The 16,619-nt window shown below is 37.8% G+C and overlaps 1 protein-coding gene across 3 annotated transcripts in view; it reads right to left on the bottom strand.

Annotated features, from left to right (window-relative positions):
- The window catches only part of LOC129557341 (contactin-associated protein-like 3), a 226,172-nt gene that overhangs the window by 78,158 nt on the left and 131,395 nt on the right, over nt 1-16,619 (bottom strand). For all 3 annotated transcript variants that reach the window (XM_088837704.1, XM_055427898.2, XM_088837703.1), the window contains one exon: nt 8,079-8,253. In XM_088837704.1, coding sequence (XP_088693830.1) covers nt 8,079-8,253 — 175 coding nt within the window. The remainder of the gene's footprint in view (nt 1-8,078; nt 8,254-16,619) is intronic.

Here is a 16,619-nt window from a genome sequence, read left to right as displayed (position 1 = left end):
TGATATTTCTCCCAGCAATCTTGATTCCAGCTTGTGCTTCTTCCAGCCCAGCGTTCCTCATGATGTATTCTGCATATAAGTTAAATAAGCAGGGTGATAATATACATCCTTGACGTACTCCTTTTCCTATTTGGACCAGTCTGTTGTTCCTGTCCAGTTCTAACTGTTGCTTCCTGATCTGCATACAGGTTTCTCAAGAGGCAGGTCAGGTGGTCTGGTATGCCCATCTCTTGAAGAATTTTCCACAGTTTACTGTGATCCACACAGTCAAAGGCTTTGGCATAGTCAATTAGTACATAAGAAAACATTTTAAAGAGAAGGAAAGAAGGCAGGAAGATGGAGACACTTTTTTTTATCCATGTAGTATCACAGTGCCAGGGATTCTGAGTGTCACCTACTTTAGTCAGACTGAGGATGGCCTCAGGAATTAGATAGCACTTATGACTGAGAGCCTGATTTTCATTTTTCCCCACATAATTGAATAAACCACAAAATCACTCAGGTAAACCAAATAACCACTTACATCTCAAGGACACTGTTATATCTCACTTATCAAAATCAATGGTGAGATTTTAATGTTTGTTTATAAGATCAAAATTTTAATTATAAGAAGATTAATTTTTCATTATCAAAAATAAATGCCATACTCAAAGTAATAGCAAGTTGAATTTTAAAATGTACAAAAAATATATATAACATAATCAAATGGAATTTATTGCAAGTATAAAGGCTGCTCCAAAATCTGTAAAAAATAATTTGAAAATTAATGCAATCTATTACACAAATAAGCTAAAGAAGAAAAACTATAAGTTCACATCAATAGATGCAGAAAAAGTATTTGACAAACTCTAATACCAGTTCATGATAAAAAAAAAAAAAAACAGTAACAACAAAACACCTAGTAATAGAGAGCAATTTCATTAACTTGATTAAAAAAAACCTTTCAAAACCCTAGAGCAACATCACATTATTGGAGAGAAACAAGATGCTTTCTTCTAAGTGTAGGAGCATAGCAAAGATTTGCTCTCACCCCTCTTATTCAAACATCATACTGAAAGTCTTAGCTAATGCAATCATACAAAAAAAGGAATAAAAGATATGTAGACTGGGAAAGAAGAAATAAAACTATCTTTGTTCACAGATGACATAATTCTTTATGTAGAAATTCTGAAATAATAAACCAAAAAACTTCTGAAACTAATAAGTGATGAGAGCAAAGCTTCAGGATTATTTCTTATAAATGAACAATGAGCTGAAATCTAAAATAAAAAACACAGCACTTATATTAGCACCATCAAAAAACAGCATCAGTTCAGTCGCTCAGTCTAGAATCAGTTCAGTTCAGTTCAGTTCAGTCGCTCAGTCGTGTCCGACTCTTTTTGACCCCATGAATCACAGCACGCCAGGCCTCCCTGTCCATCACCAACTCCCGGAGTTCACTCAAACTCACGTCCATCGAGTCGGTGATGCCATCCAGCCATCTCATTCTCTGTCGTCCCCATCTCCTCCCACCTCCAATCCCTCCCAGCATCAGACTCTTTTCCAGTGAGTCTTAGATACAAATATAACAAGATATATGCAAGATCTGTATGAGAAAAACTATAAGATTCTGATGAACAAAAATAATCTAAATAAGTGGGGTTATTCCATGTTCATGGACGGTAAGGTTGAAAATTGTCAAGATTTCAGTTATTCCCAATTTGATCTATAGAGGCAAAGAATCTTAATTAAAATCACTGCATGTAATTTTATGGATGTCAACAAACTAATTCTAAAGTTTATATGTAAAAGTAAAAGATCCAAGAGAATATTAAAAAAGAAAAAGAACTAACATTACCCAACTTCAAGACTTGTTACAAAGCTACAGAAATCAAGGCCATGTGGCACTGGCAAAAGAACAAACAGACTAATGGCACAGCATAGAAGTTCCAGAAACAGGTTTACACAAATATAATCAACTCATCTTTAACAAAGATGCAAAGGCAATTCACTGAAGAAAGGACAATTTTTTCAACAAATACTGCTGAAACAACTGGGCCTCCACATGCAAAAAAATAATATTATAAACACAGGTTTTATATCTTTCACAACAATGAACTCAGACTAGATCTCAGAATTTTTAAATACAAAATGCAAAACAGTTAAGCTCTCAGAATATAACATAGGAGAAAATCTAGGTTACCTTGGTTTGGCAATGACTTTTCAGATACAGTCCACAAAAGAAAAAAATGGTAATTTGCACTTTAGTAAAATTAAAAAAATCTTTTCTATGAGTTACACTAAGAGAATGAAGAGATTAGCTATAGACTAATAGGTAACTTTTGTAAAACATGTATCTAACAAAGATTGGGGTATAAAATACAGGAAGAACTGGAGAAAGAAATGGCAACCCACTACAGTATTCTTGTCTTGAAAATCCCATGGACAGAGGAGTCTGGCAAGCTATACAGTCCATGGATTTGCAAGAATCTGACACGACAGCAACTGAGCACACATGCACGCACTTAACATTCAACAATAAGAACACAACCAATTAAAAATTTGGGCAAAAGATCTGAACAGACACCTGACTAAAGAAGATACCAAGACTGCAAATAAAAATACAGAAAGATGTCCAGCATCGTATGTCAGTATAGAAATGAAAATTAAAGCAATAAGATAACACTACAGACCTGTTAGGAAAGCAAAAACCCAAAACACTGACAACACCAGATATCGGCAGGGATGAGGACAACAGGAGTTCTCATTCATTGTTGGTAGGAAGGCAAAATGACACAGACACTCTGTAAGGCGGTTTGACAATACTTCACAAAACTCAACATCTTCTTACTGCATGAGCCAGTAATTGTGCTCCCTGGTATTTACTCAGATGAGCTGAAAACTTACTTCCACACAAAAACCTGCTTGTAAATTTTTATAGTAGCTTTGCTAATTGTGAAAACCTGGAAGGAACCAAGATGTCCTTCAGGTGAATGGATAAACTTGTGGTATATAATATTGTTTAGCACTAAAACAAATGAGCTTTCCAGTCACAAAACACATGGAAGCACCTTAAATTCATGTTATTAAACGAAAGGCTATGTATATAGCATATGATTCCTATACATGACATTCTGGAATTGGCACAACTACAAAGAGAGTAAAATGATTAGTGATTTCCAGGCCAGAGACTGGGAAAAGGGAGGGATGATTGAACAGGTGATGCATGTAAGATTTTTAGGGCAGTGAAACTACTATATATGATACCATAATGGTGAAGACATAATAGTATGCATTTGTAAAACCCCATAGAACTGTCTAACACAAAGAATGAACTATAATGTAAATCAGTGTATATGTGAAAGTCACTCAGTCATGTCCGATTCTTTGCGACTCCATGGACTATAGGCCATGGAATTCTCCAGGCCAGAATACTGGAGCAGTAGCCTTTACCTTCTCCAGAGGATCTTCCCAACCCAGGAATCGAACCCAGGTCTCCCGTATTGCAGGTAGATTCTTTGCCAGGTGGGAAGCCCATGTAAAGCAGGGACTTTGGTTAACAAGAATGTATCAGTATCAGTTAATCAATTCTAATAAGTGTACAATGCTGATGCAAGATGTTAAAAATACAGAAACTGTGTGTGCTGCTGCTGCTAAGTCGCTTCAGTCGTGTCCGACTGTGTGACCCCATAGACGGCAGCCGACCAGGCTCCACCGTCCCTGGGATTCTCCAGGCAAGAACACTGGAGTGGGTTGCCATTTCCTTCTCCAATGTGTGAAAGTGAAAAGTGAAAGTGAAGTCGCTCAGTCGTGTCCGACTCGTAGCCCACCAGGCTCCTCTGTCCATGCAATTTTCTAGACAAGGGTACTGGAGTGGCTTGCCATTGCCTTCTCCGAACTGTGTGTGGGGTGACTGGAAAAAGAAGAGATAGAGGAGAACTCTCTATACTTTCTGCAAGCCTAAAATTGCTCTAAAAAATGAAGTGTATTTATTAAAAATGTTCATAGTAAGGGACTCAATCAATACAGGCAAGTATATGAAATTTACTCAAAAAAAAAAAATTGCACGTGTATGCTTAGTCGCTCAGTCATGCCCGACTCTTTGCAACCCCATGGACTGTAGCCTACCAGGCTTCTCTGTCCATGGGATTTCCCAGGCAAGAATACTGGAGCAGGTTGTCATTTCCTTCTCCAAAATATGTGTGTATAAATTTATAAACAATTTTTCATAAATATAGTATTATTTTTTTGTTAGTGCCATAACAAACTACTACAAATTGTACTAAGAACAAGAGAGCTTTACAGTAATGAAAGAAACTTTGCCTGGAAGACAGTACAGTGTGAACATGTAGAAATGCACAGAGATCAACATACACCCCCTATTTCATCCCACTCTGCACCCCTACAGTCACTTATCTGGAAATCAGAAAAGGCAAAACAAACATCAATAGGAAGAAAGTAGGAAAACAAAAGATGAAAGGGAACATCTGGCTATTTTATGATTTTTTTCTCCTCTAATACTGTACAAATTATGCACCCAAACACTGAAATTCCAGTAGATGTAACCAAACAACTATTTTGGCTTTCTTTGGAAAAGTATAGAAAAAAAATCTCAGCTGTCACTAAGAACTAGAAATAGGCAAACTCACTTTTACTTGAAAAAATAAAAGGATAAATATTAGAGTTTTGAAATATTTCCTGGACATGCTTATTGTTAATTACTGACAAATTTCAGAACAGTCTGTCAACTTTAAGATTGTGAGCTTCAAAATCAGTTTATACCAGTGGGATTCACATGTAGAATAAATGGTAGCCACATTATTTATCTTTCTGAAGAGGTCTACTAGGTGAATGCATAGGATGGGGCATCCATACCTTAGTTGTTGTTGTTTAGTTGCTAAATTGTGTCTGACTCTTTTGCAACCCCATGGACTGTAGCTTGCCAGGCTCCTCTGTCCATGGAATTTTTCAGGCAAGAATACTGGAAATGGATTGCCATTTCCTTCTCCAGAGGATCTTCCCGAACCCTGGGATCCAATCAGGGTCCCCTGCATTGCAGGTGGATTCTTTACCACTGAGCCACCAGGAAAGCCCTTATTCATAACCTGACAGTCAGCAAATTGCAATAATACTTAAAGAAATGAACAGTCAAGAGCAAAGTCACCAAGTATCTGGAGTGGTGATATTTCAGATGGTGTTCTACAGATCCTCTTGGGGCTGAAGAGGTGGCCTGACCCAAGCACGGCCCATCCCCTTTGCCCTTAATTTGAACAAAGCAGCTTCTTGCCTTTTTTTTTTTTTTTGACAAGTTGAAACTCTAAAATCTCGCTTAAATAGATTCCATATTTTTTAATAGGATGAAGATGACTCTTCCATGATAAAGAATATTATAGGGTTACCAAAAATTGTTTAGGTATAAGATTTTTTCAAAAACAAAATATTTGAGTTTGTGGTAATTAATTTTCTTTTAAATGTATTATTTATTAAAAAATAAAACAAGATGTATGTTTCACAATTTTGTATTTAGCATCTAGAAGGTTAATGTTAGATCAAAAGCAATGGAACTGGAAAAAGTGACCCCATCAACACAGTCCATGGCTGGGGATGGGAAATACTTGAGCCTAATAGGAACCTGAAAAGGGTTATGTAGCCTAAGTTACACCACATGAAATCCTAATGTCCAAAACCCAAAGAGTGCAAGACATGATCTCTCCTCACTGCTATCCTTACCCCACAGCCTCCTCCCAAAGGACAGGGAGCTCTTCCCTGTAAAGTGACATCAGAGCCACAGGAAGGCAGAGTGTCATGAGCACAAGTCCTTGTGTGGCTCAGGAAGGTTTTCTAAGCACCCCTTGGATTTCAAACATCTTTGCAGCATTTGCAGTGTGAGGAGGAATGCCGCTATGAATTATTAATTCCTGTGCCTGATGGATAGAAGTTATAAAACTAGCTGCATTTTAATAATAAAGCTCAGCTTCACTTGAGCACATTAGGACTTGCTCGGGGCAGGCAGAGCGGTACGCTAGGCAGATGGCTGGGCACAGTGCACAGCGCCCAAAGACAGCCCAGGCGTGGGTGTCTGCTTTGCTGCGCTTTTAAGTGAATCTATTTCATGGTACATTGGACATGCAGTTAGTAGGTATGGACTAAAGGGCTGAAAAAAATGAACATTTTTAGTAATAAGAAGAATAGAGAATAAGGACATGTCTTTAGATGTTGAGCCATAAAAAATTATAATTAGTAACTATATAGGCCATCCAAAGTGCCAACAGCTATTTTTATACCCACTTACACAGTTGCCATGAACCTGAATTTTATAGAAGATAACTTAACCCTACAGAAGTCTCCATAGATTAGTACATATATCTGAAAATCTTCTTAAAATGTGATGTGGAAAATGTTTTTATTTTCTATCTTGGTCACACACACATAGATATGCTTGTTTGTTTGCTTTTTCATTTTTGGACAAGAAATTTTTATGCACAAAGGGACCACCATTATGTGAGAAAAATATTGTGATTGCAACATATGCTGAGATGGAATGCTCCAGGCACTAAAATAACTTTCTTTGAGCTTCCTGACTGAAGTGACAACCCTGCTATTGCCTGTGAACTTGACCTCTCACCCTCTTGCCCTACTAAGTCATTGGCATGGGTGAGGGCAGCACTCTACGTCCAAAAGAACATTTCTAACCCTCTCCCAAGACTCAAGATTCCAGAGATGACTGCAATTAAAACTTACAGATGATGCTATAGTTTCTATGCCAATTTTTTTTATAATCTGAAAATTACTATTGAGAGTTTTGTCTAAATTATTTAAATCATTTTTTCCACTACAAATGAATAGAATGTGAACATACGGCCATGGGTATTTGCATTAAAGTATCAAGTGTGAGTCAGGATTTTACATACTGGGAATTTGTAATCTTCTCATACTTTGCTAAATTGCGCTGTAATTTGTAGTAAATTGGCAATGACAGGGAATTTCAATTAGTGTTAAATTTGGATTAGATTTACTCCACAAAGGACTCTGTGCAGTGTGAACTTTTGAAAAGTGCCCTGTGTGTGGATGTGTGGGGATGTCTGGGGTGTGTACATTTGTTCAACACAAACTTAATGCATTGCTATTGCAGAGAAGTCAGACATACTAGGCACAGAAAAAAGGTGCATGTGTGATGATTAAGCCATCCCTTTTAGCCAAAATTACTTAAAAGTTTGATAGTATGGCTAATAAATAACTTTGGTAAAGTTGCAATGCTTAGAAATTTTAATATGTTACTGTTTTAAAGCTTTGCCTTTCTTACTCTCCACTCTTTGCTGTGTTTACAACATCACTAGAAATCCCTAAAGCTTCAACTTTTATCAAAGAAAGAGTTACTTTTCATTTTTCCTGTAGAATAGAGAATGTAAGGTGAATGCAGATAACCATATAGAATTTTGATTTCTGGGTCCTCTGTGATCTCTTTAGAATATTCTAATCTGTTCTCTGAAGTGTTAGAAATTTTTAAAGTATATAGTCATCAATAATTATAACAGCATTAATAATATTCTGTATGAATTAAGTAGCCTGGAGGCATATACAAGGAAAATTCATGACAGTGTGTCTTCTAAAACAGTATTATTGGAAAGAAACGATTACTAAAAGTTTGTCATTTTTGTTTTCTGTATAAATATAATTTTCCCCTATGGAATGGAATATTGGGAATGGAGAAAGGGCAAGAAGATGCTCTTCTTCACCAATTTGTTTCTAATCTACTATCAAAAATTGAAAACAGCAGGGGGTGGGACAAACTGAGAGAGTAGCATTGAAACATATACACTACCATATATAAAATATAAAGAGGTAGCCAGTGGGAATTTGCCATATGATGCAGGGAGCTCAAGCTGGTGCTCAGTGACAACCTAGAGGGGTGGGATGGGGTGGGGGAAGGAGGGGGGTTCAAGAGGGAGCAGACACATGTATACTTATGGCTGGTTCACATTGTTGTATGGCAGAAACCAACACAACACTGTAAAACAAATACCCTCCAATTAAAAATTTACAAACAAACAAACAAAAAAACACCCTGAAAACAGGCATGCTGACGTGAGATTGCCTACCTATCTGTGAGGCCACAGGTGTCTATCTGGAGGTCACGGAAACTCCCTAGCGCCCCCTGCTGTACGGAGATGGGATCCACTGCTTCGTCGTCAATGGAAATGAGCCTCAGGCAGCCCTGAAATCCACCCAGGGAATTAGCACAACCAGGGTGAGAGCTGTTGTTGTCAGGACAGCCTGAATGAACACGGAGACAGAGGAGAAGACAAACAGCTATGAAAAAATATTGTACAGTATTTCTCATTAGCAAAAATTGTTACCTCCATTTGCTAGTAGACACCTGAAGCAAGAAAAGCTATGGCAAACCTAGACCAGCATATTAAAAAGCAGACACACCACTTCACCAGCAAAGGTCCATTTAGCCAAAGCTATGGTTTGTCCAGTAGTCATGTACAGATGTGAGAGTTGGACCATAAAAAAGGCTAAGACCCAAAGAACTGGTGTTTTCAAATTGTGCTGGAGAAGACTCTTGAGAATTCTTTGCACAGCAAGGAGATCAAACCAGTCAATCCTAGAGCAAATCAACCCTGAATATTCATTGGAAGGACTGATGCTGAAGTGCCAATACTTAGACCACTTGATTTGAAGAGCTGACTCATTGGAAAAGACCCTGATTCTGGGAAAGATTGAGGGCAAGAGGAGAGGGGGACAACAGAGGATGAGATGGTTGGATGGTATTGCTGACTCAATGTACGTGAGTTTGAGCAAACTCTGGGAGATAGTGAAGGACAGGGAAGCCTGGCATGCTGGAATCCATAGGGTCACAAAGAGTTGGACACGATTTAGTTACTGAACAACACCATTTGAGAAGGTCACATCACCCATGGATAGGGTAGTGGAGAGCTGACAAGAACAAAATGTGTTGGTATTGGTAAAGTGTAAAAATAATGACTAAAGCCAGGCTTACAGAGAGATAAGAGGAAGGGAAGATGTGAAATCTGACAGAGTTAACTGCATTTTTAATTTAAGCAGTCTGATTTCTTTTTTGAAAGCACATTTAAGACATTACTCCTTTTAGTATGATGTTAAACTAGATGAACTAAAGGCATGTGAGAGCAGAAACAGGAAAAAATATATATAGGCGTAAGAGGACTTAATAAATTTCAAATGCTTAAAAATAATCTTAAATTGAGAATTGACCTGGATACCCTCCATTCATCTAAACACTGTTAAATATCCACATGTCTGCATTCACAGGCATATTTTAAAACACTTTTGATAATAACTGGTCTAATAGCAATTTATACTTACTTTTCTTTTTTTAATTAGGCATTTTAGTCAAATATATTTCAACATGAATACACAAACAAATTAATAATATCTCATAACTATATAGCATTGTGAATAATGGAGAAAACAAGCAAAACAATGTTCTATGGAAAAAAGAAATGACCTTTGATTAATTTCAACAATAAGAGTCAAATTTGCAAGTTCTGTTACAGCCATTAATTGGTTTGCTGTACAGTTAACAACCACAATTCCTACAGAGTAGTTCTGTTTTATCCTCCTGGGTCTCCCAAGAGATAATGCTCTTAGAATGTTTATGAACAAGGGCAAGACTTTAAAATCAAAATCAAAGCAAGTAGGGTCCAGAGCCACCTTCTTTCCCACTTGTAAGGCCAGCAGGGTTTTGAGTGCCCTCTCACCCTCCCCTGAACTGTCTCCCAAAGAAATCACAGGTTCTTAGATTTGCCTACTGCAAGGTTGACAATGTAGGAGAAGATGGGGAAAGTTAGGCTAAGAGGATGCTGTCACCGTGAAATGCTTCTGTAAAAGGCAACAATTTGGAGAAACCTGCTGTACAGAGCCCAGGTCCCATTACTCCCCTCTAACCAAGACTGAGGCCCTCCCTAGAACAGCTGGGCTGCAGGGAGCTAGCTCTCATAAGGCTGTGTCTGTTCTCAGGAACAACAGTGCCCGAGGATGCGATGGTGTGATGCAACACAGTGGCTGCACGCCGTTTTTTTCAACTGGGACCTCCTTAAAGTGCATGTCTGCTTCAGAGAACCCCGTGGGGTCTTCAGCGGCTTCTGCTGCAACTGCACTGCAGTTCAACTTGTCTCTCTGCCCATCACAGTTACTCTTGCAACCTTCCAGGTGTTGTTTCAAAGAATTACCCCTACTAACCCACCCACATGCAAGTCTCCCATGCAGAGGCAGCTTCCTATGGAATGAAAGCTACAACTCTACACAGGAAGAAGGCTCAAAGTGTTTACTGAATTGAACACTTTATTTTCATCTGCAAATATGAAATAAGGACAATATTCTAAATGATTAACATTGTAATAATTCCCAAAAATTGACAAGCAAATTTTATGCTTGACATGAAATTTACCTATTTTATTTCTGTTTTGCCTTACAATGTTTCATTTATATCACTTACAGGACTATTTTAACTATTTTGCTTTGTATTTTCCAATAATTTTAATATTCAGAAATTCTTATGTTAATATTTACAGTTTGGGGTTATTTTATGATTCTTATTTTTTAAATCAAATGGAATGAGTAATTTTATAAAGTATAGATTTTGCTCATTATACTTATGTGTTTTTCATTCATCTCTCTTTGTACTTATGTCTTGAAATTGCTGGTGTATTTTCAGAGAGCAAGAACTGAAGACAGAGCCTCTTCTTGTTCCTGCATAATGGATGCTAGCTTTCTACCTAAGAATTTTCATAAAATACACACAGTTTTTCTATACTTTTCTTTCAGTGACTGAGGCTTTAATGGTTTGTATTTCCGACAAATAGAATTCAAAACAAACCAAGGACTGCATCAGGTTGAAACCATTAAAGGCACAATGAAACTTCAGAAATTAACCTCAAAGGGACTTTGACATTTCAGTTTTAATGTTATATCATAAAGAACTGTTTAACTCTGCAGCTTTCCTTTACCGTTTTCTTATGTGAAAACACACACATTTTCATTTATAAGAGAATTTCTGAAGGATTGGATATATTTGGAAGAAACCTGGTATATCTTTATATGTTACACGCTGTTCTGTGTGCCGTGCTAAGTTGCTTCAGTCATGTCCAACTCTTTGCGACCCCACAGACCATAGCCTGCCAGGATCCTCTGTCTGTGGGATTCTCCAAGCAAGAATACTAGAGTGGGCTGCCATGCCCTCCTCCAGGGGATCTTCCTGATCCAGGAATTGAACTCATGTCTCTTACCACTCCTGCTCTGGTAGACAGGTTCTTTACTGCTAAGCCACCCAGGAAGCCCTTGTATCTTCTAGGTGACTTCTACTTACTGTACTTAGTAACTAAGAATGTTAGGATAAAACACAGGAAATATGAAGTCAATAAATAATTTTGTGGAATCCCTGTTAATCCTTTTCTGTTTTCTTCCTTTTCTCCAGATCTCCATCCTCAAACTCATCCACAACACATCGCAGTATCTAACTATACCTGTTAGGACAGAGAAAAACCATATCCAGTAGTCACAAGGAAAACTTTCTGAAAGTAAAACTTCAAAGAAGGAAAGGTCAAACCAATGAGTGTTCTATTCTCCAGGTATGATATAAAAGTCAAGAAGTAAAGGTACCACAGCCCAAGAGAAGCTCGGGGCAGGAGACATTTTTCCATACAGATGGTTGCTCCAAAGCCTTAGGGGGCCATTCATCAATGACCTGATTCGGGATGGACAGTGAAGTGGACAATGAGTAGTTACTGCTAAATTAATGAAAGATATCCATCACGATTGAGGGACTCAGAAGTTTAAGTACCTCTGAGGATGACAGATAAATTTATGACAGATATTTATGTCAATACACCAGAATGGGTCCTCAGATGAGACTTCATTAGACTTGTCATAGGCTCACTGGCCTGCTAACGTTTCACAGAAGGACACTCGGGGGATTTTGAACATAACTTAATATTCCCCAACTCTGTAGTGCAAGTATGCTATTGAGCAGTACAAAGAAGGGAATTTATTAAAGCTTTACTTTCCACTACCCCTAATAGCAGGCACCAAAAATCTATGTACAATGGACTATAAGTGAAACTGCTGTTGGAGGAAAATTACAAACAAAGTTCAGACTAAGAAAAGGCAAAAAGGAAAAATGAATAGCTTATGATTTCCCTGGTGGTCCAGTGATTAAAAATTTGCCTTCCAGTGCAGGGGATGTGGGTTCGATCTCTGGCCAAAGAACTAAGATCCCACATGCGGCGGGGCAACTAAGCCTGTGTGCCACAGCTAGAGAAAGTCTGGATGCCTCAACAAAGACCCAGCATAGCCCCGAAAAGACACCCATGAGGGTGTATAAAATTTTAAAAAGCGATACCTAGATCACAGAGTTCTGATGGGACTTTTAAAAATATTGCTATTTTATAGATGACCATTTTTACTGTAAGACAGTGTGCTCTGAGATTGCCAGGCCACAATGGAATAGAGATTTCCAGGTGGCCAGAGAGCCTTGGTTTAGGCTGCTGTCCTGCAATAATCACTGAAATCACCTCTTTCATTGCTAAAGTGTCCTGAAATTATATGGTCAACCTAACCATAAGGAGGAGAGTGAAAAAGCTGGCTAAAACTCAACATTCCAAAAACTAAGATCATGGCATCTGGTCCCATCACTTAATGGCAAATAGATGGGGAAAAAATGGAAACAGTGACAGATTTTATTAATTTTATTTTCTTGGGTTCCAAAATCACTATAGACAGTGACTGCAGCCATGAAATTAAAAGATGCTTGCTCCCTGGAAGAAAAGCTATGACAAAAGGATATAGTGTATTATAAAGCAGAGACATCACTTTGCTGACAAAGGTCCATATAGTCAAAACTATAATTTTTCCAGTAGTCATATATGGATGTGAGAGTTGGACCATAAAGAAATCGGAGCCCCAAAGAATTGATGCCTTTAAATTGTGCTGGAGAAGACTCTTGAGAGTCCCTTGGATAGCAGACCAAACTGGTCAATCCTAAAGGAAAGCAACCCTGAATATTCATTGGAAAGACTCATGTTTAAGTTCCAATACTCTGGTCACCTGATACGAAGAGCCAACTGATTAGAAAAGACCCTGATGCAGGGAAAGATTGAGGGCAGGGAGAGAAGGGGACAATAGAGGACAGGATGGTTGGATGGCATCACCAAATCAATGGCTCAACATGAGTTTGAGCAAGCTCTGGGAGATAATGGAGGACAGGGAAGCCTAGCATGTTGCAGTCCAGGAGGTCGCAAAGAGTTGGACATGACTTAGCAACTGAACAACACAAAAAATGTTGATGTTTGGCTGAAACCGACACAATACTGTAAAGCAATTATCCTTCAATTAGAAAAAAAAAGAAACTGTAATAGCAAGCCATACTAGTCTGCTTTCATGGGGAAGCATCACAACAAAATTCGACTGACCATATAATGATAATTGGAAACTTGCAGTTGACTGTCCATCAGGAAAAACAGAAATGGTAAGGAAACCTGGTCAAGCAGTATTTCAGAACAGGGAGTATTGTTTTCCTTGAAAAGTCAAATATCATTAACTGGTTTTCACCTAGATGACCCAGGAACACTGACTTTTTTAGTCCCAATATTGCTACAGAGCATAGATTCGATGAACTTCACTTCTTTGTCAACATCATACATATTCTGGTACTGACAGACACTGAGCAAGAAGATAAGTAAACAGATACTGACAGAAGCTATTCTTTGGACATTAGAGTTTTCAGTAGAGCTCAAGCTGTAGCTGACCTACCCTACTTTACCCAGAACAGCATTGGAAAGTCCAACATATCATGGAGACAAATATGGAAACCTTGAGCAAAGGTTCTACATGTGCATAAAAATTGTGAATGTAGACCAAATCAAAAAATGGGCCAAAGAACTAAACAGACATTTCTCCAAAGAAGACATACAGATGGCTAACAAACACATGAAAAGATGCTCAACATCACTCATAATCAGAGAAATGCAAATCAAAACCACAGTGAGATACCATTTCACGCCAGTCAGAATGGCTGCTATCCAAACGTCTACAAGCAATAAATGCTGGAGAGGGTGTGCAGAAAAGGGAACCCTCTTACACTGTTGGTGGGAATGCAAACTAGTACAACCACTATGGAGAACAGTGTGGAGATTCCTTAAAAAACTGGAAATAGAGCTGCCATATGACCCAGCAATTGCACTCCTGGGCATACACTCCGAGGAAACCAGAATTGAAAGAGACACATGTCTCCAATGTTCAGCACAGCACTGTTTATAATAGCCAGGACATGGAAGCAACCTAGATGTCCATCTGCAGATGAATGGATAAGAAAACTGTGGTACATATACACAACGGAGTATTACTCAGCAATTAAAAAGAATACATTTGAATCAGTTCTAATGAGGTGGATGAAACTGGAGCCTATTATACAGAGTGAAATAAGCCAGAAAGAAAAACACCAATACAGTATACTAATGCATATATATGGAATTTAGAAAGATGATAATGATAACCCTGTATATGAGACAGCAAAAGAGACACAGATGTATAGAACAGTCTTTGGGACTCTGTGGGAGAGGGCGAGGGTAGGATGATTTGGGAGAATGGCATTGAAACATGTATATTATCATATGTGAAACGAATCTCCAGTCCAGGTTCGATGGATGATACAGAATGCTCGGGGCTGGTATACTGGGATGAACCAGAGGGATGGGGTGAGGTGGGAGGTGAGAGGGGGGTTCAAGATGGGGAATACATGTACACCCGGGGCAGATTCATGTCAATGTATGGCAAAACCAATACAATAATGTAAAGTAATTAGCCTCCAATTAAAATAAATAAATTTTAAAAAATTGTGAATATAATAAAACTACTGAGAATCAGAACTCCATGCTCATTGGCCCTAGACCTGCCTCTCCTGGTTTTCCTTGAGTAAAAATAGTATCTATCTTTTTATTTAACATCAGTAAATTGGTCCATTTTGGTTTTACTTGTTTGTTTTAATCTCGCAAAGGCTTTACTTGAATTTTAAAAGTAGTATATACTCTTTCTCTAGGAAAAAAGTTGCTGTTATGTTGGTCTAAGATATACAGTTGACTGACTTCATTTGAATCAGTGTCTGAAACTGTTCTGTAGGAATCAACTAGATATTTATAGCTATGCTTATAGAGGCTTCTCTAAATTTATACATTAGTTAGGAAGAAAGTGCTGCGACTGCAAGTTCTATTTTTGCTACTCAGTGCCAACACAGAATTACATTAGAAAAATAGGAAAGTTGTAATGAAGAAAAGTCATTATGCCATCTTGTTCGATGTTTAACCTTCGCAATTCCACTCGTCTTAAGGACACTGTTTCTTCTTGGAAACCATATGAAGAAGACAGTTCTCTGTATATCAACACAATTTTATGAAAATACATAAGAAAGGCTTCTTACACCTTTTTCAACACATTTCCTCTAGCTCTATAGGATCCTTAAATAGATAATAATGAAGCCAAAGGCCAGGTGTATGTGCACAACCAATGGGACAACTGTGGGTTCTTGAGCATTCATTCATCTCAACCATTGGAGCATGCCACTAAAACCCCAGTACTGAATGTTGTTTCACTAAATTAACTGTACTTATTAGGAGTCAGATAGTTTATGCATAAGGAAAAACTTAAAAATCACTGGCAAGATGTCTCTTAGCAGCTACACTGATATTTATAGCATTGTTAAAATAAAAATGAGCACAATCAAAATGTCCATCAACATAAAATGGTAAAATGGACCAGTAAAATATGGTACAATATGCATCAAAAAGCCACACATCCATGAAAATTAATTAAATTCAGCTATTCATAGCCACATGGCTGGATTTTAAAAACTAATGTAGAACAGAAAAAGCAAGTCGCAGAAGAAAGAATGCAGGTTTATCTTCTTCAAAAAGTTAAAAGCAAGGCGACACAAGACAATTTATTGTTTAAATTTACCTACATAGATGATAGATTATATAAAGAAAAGCAGGGTAATACTTAACTAGGGTAATGAAAGTCTAGAGGAGCAACAGATGCCTCAAGTGTTGTAGAGGTTAATTTTGTAGACAAGAGGACGCACCCATATATATTCTTTTTATGAAATATTATAGTCTTTTTAAAGCGGGTGCATAGATCTATCTCACAGTAACAACTGACTCATGTTGCATCAGTAGGTAAATATTTATGGAAAGTACCTACTGAAAGTACCTACTCTCAAGTAGCCGTGCATTCTGAGTATGCAGTATGTTCAATATGAAAGATGATTTGAAAAGTATTTTTCTTTTACTTTTTAATACAAAATGTTAAAGGTATTTTATTTTGTGTCATTAAACAGTAGCCACAGATTGTTCTTTCTGTATCTTTCAGTGCTTCAAAATATTTTATCTTTTAAATTACAGTTCTTGGATAAATTCTTTATTTAGTTTTGAAGGAATTTGTTCCTTTCCTGAGCTATAAAACCCATCATTTAAGTGTAAAGGTTTAAGAGTATCTGGGTCAGAAATGCATCACATTTAGCAAACAAGAAAAGCAAGCAATCCTAACTTTTAAAGCTGCTGGCACAATTCCACCTTTCCCCATGAAGTTTCCTTTAGGGGACTTCAAAG

Source organism: Moschus berezovskii, chromosome 7, assembly GCF_049115385.1.
Source record: "Moschus berezovskii isolate FMDL1 chromosome 7, NW_MosBer_1.0, whole genome shotgun sequence".
Classification (NCBI taxonomy): Eukaryota; Metazoa; Chordata; class Mammalia; order Artiodactyla; family Moschidae; genus Moschus; species Moschus berezovskii.
The sequence above is the reverse complement of the archived record's forward strand: the minus strand, read 5'-3'. Positions and strand labels throughout refer to the sequence as shown.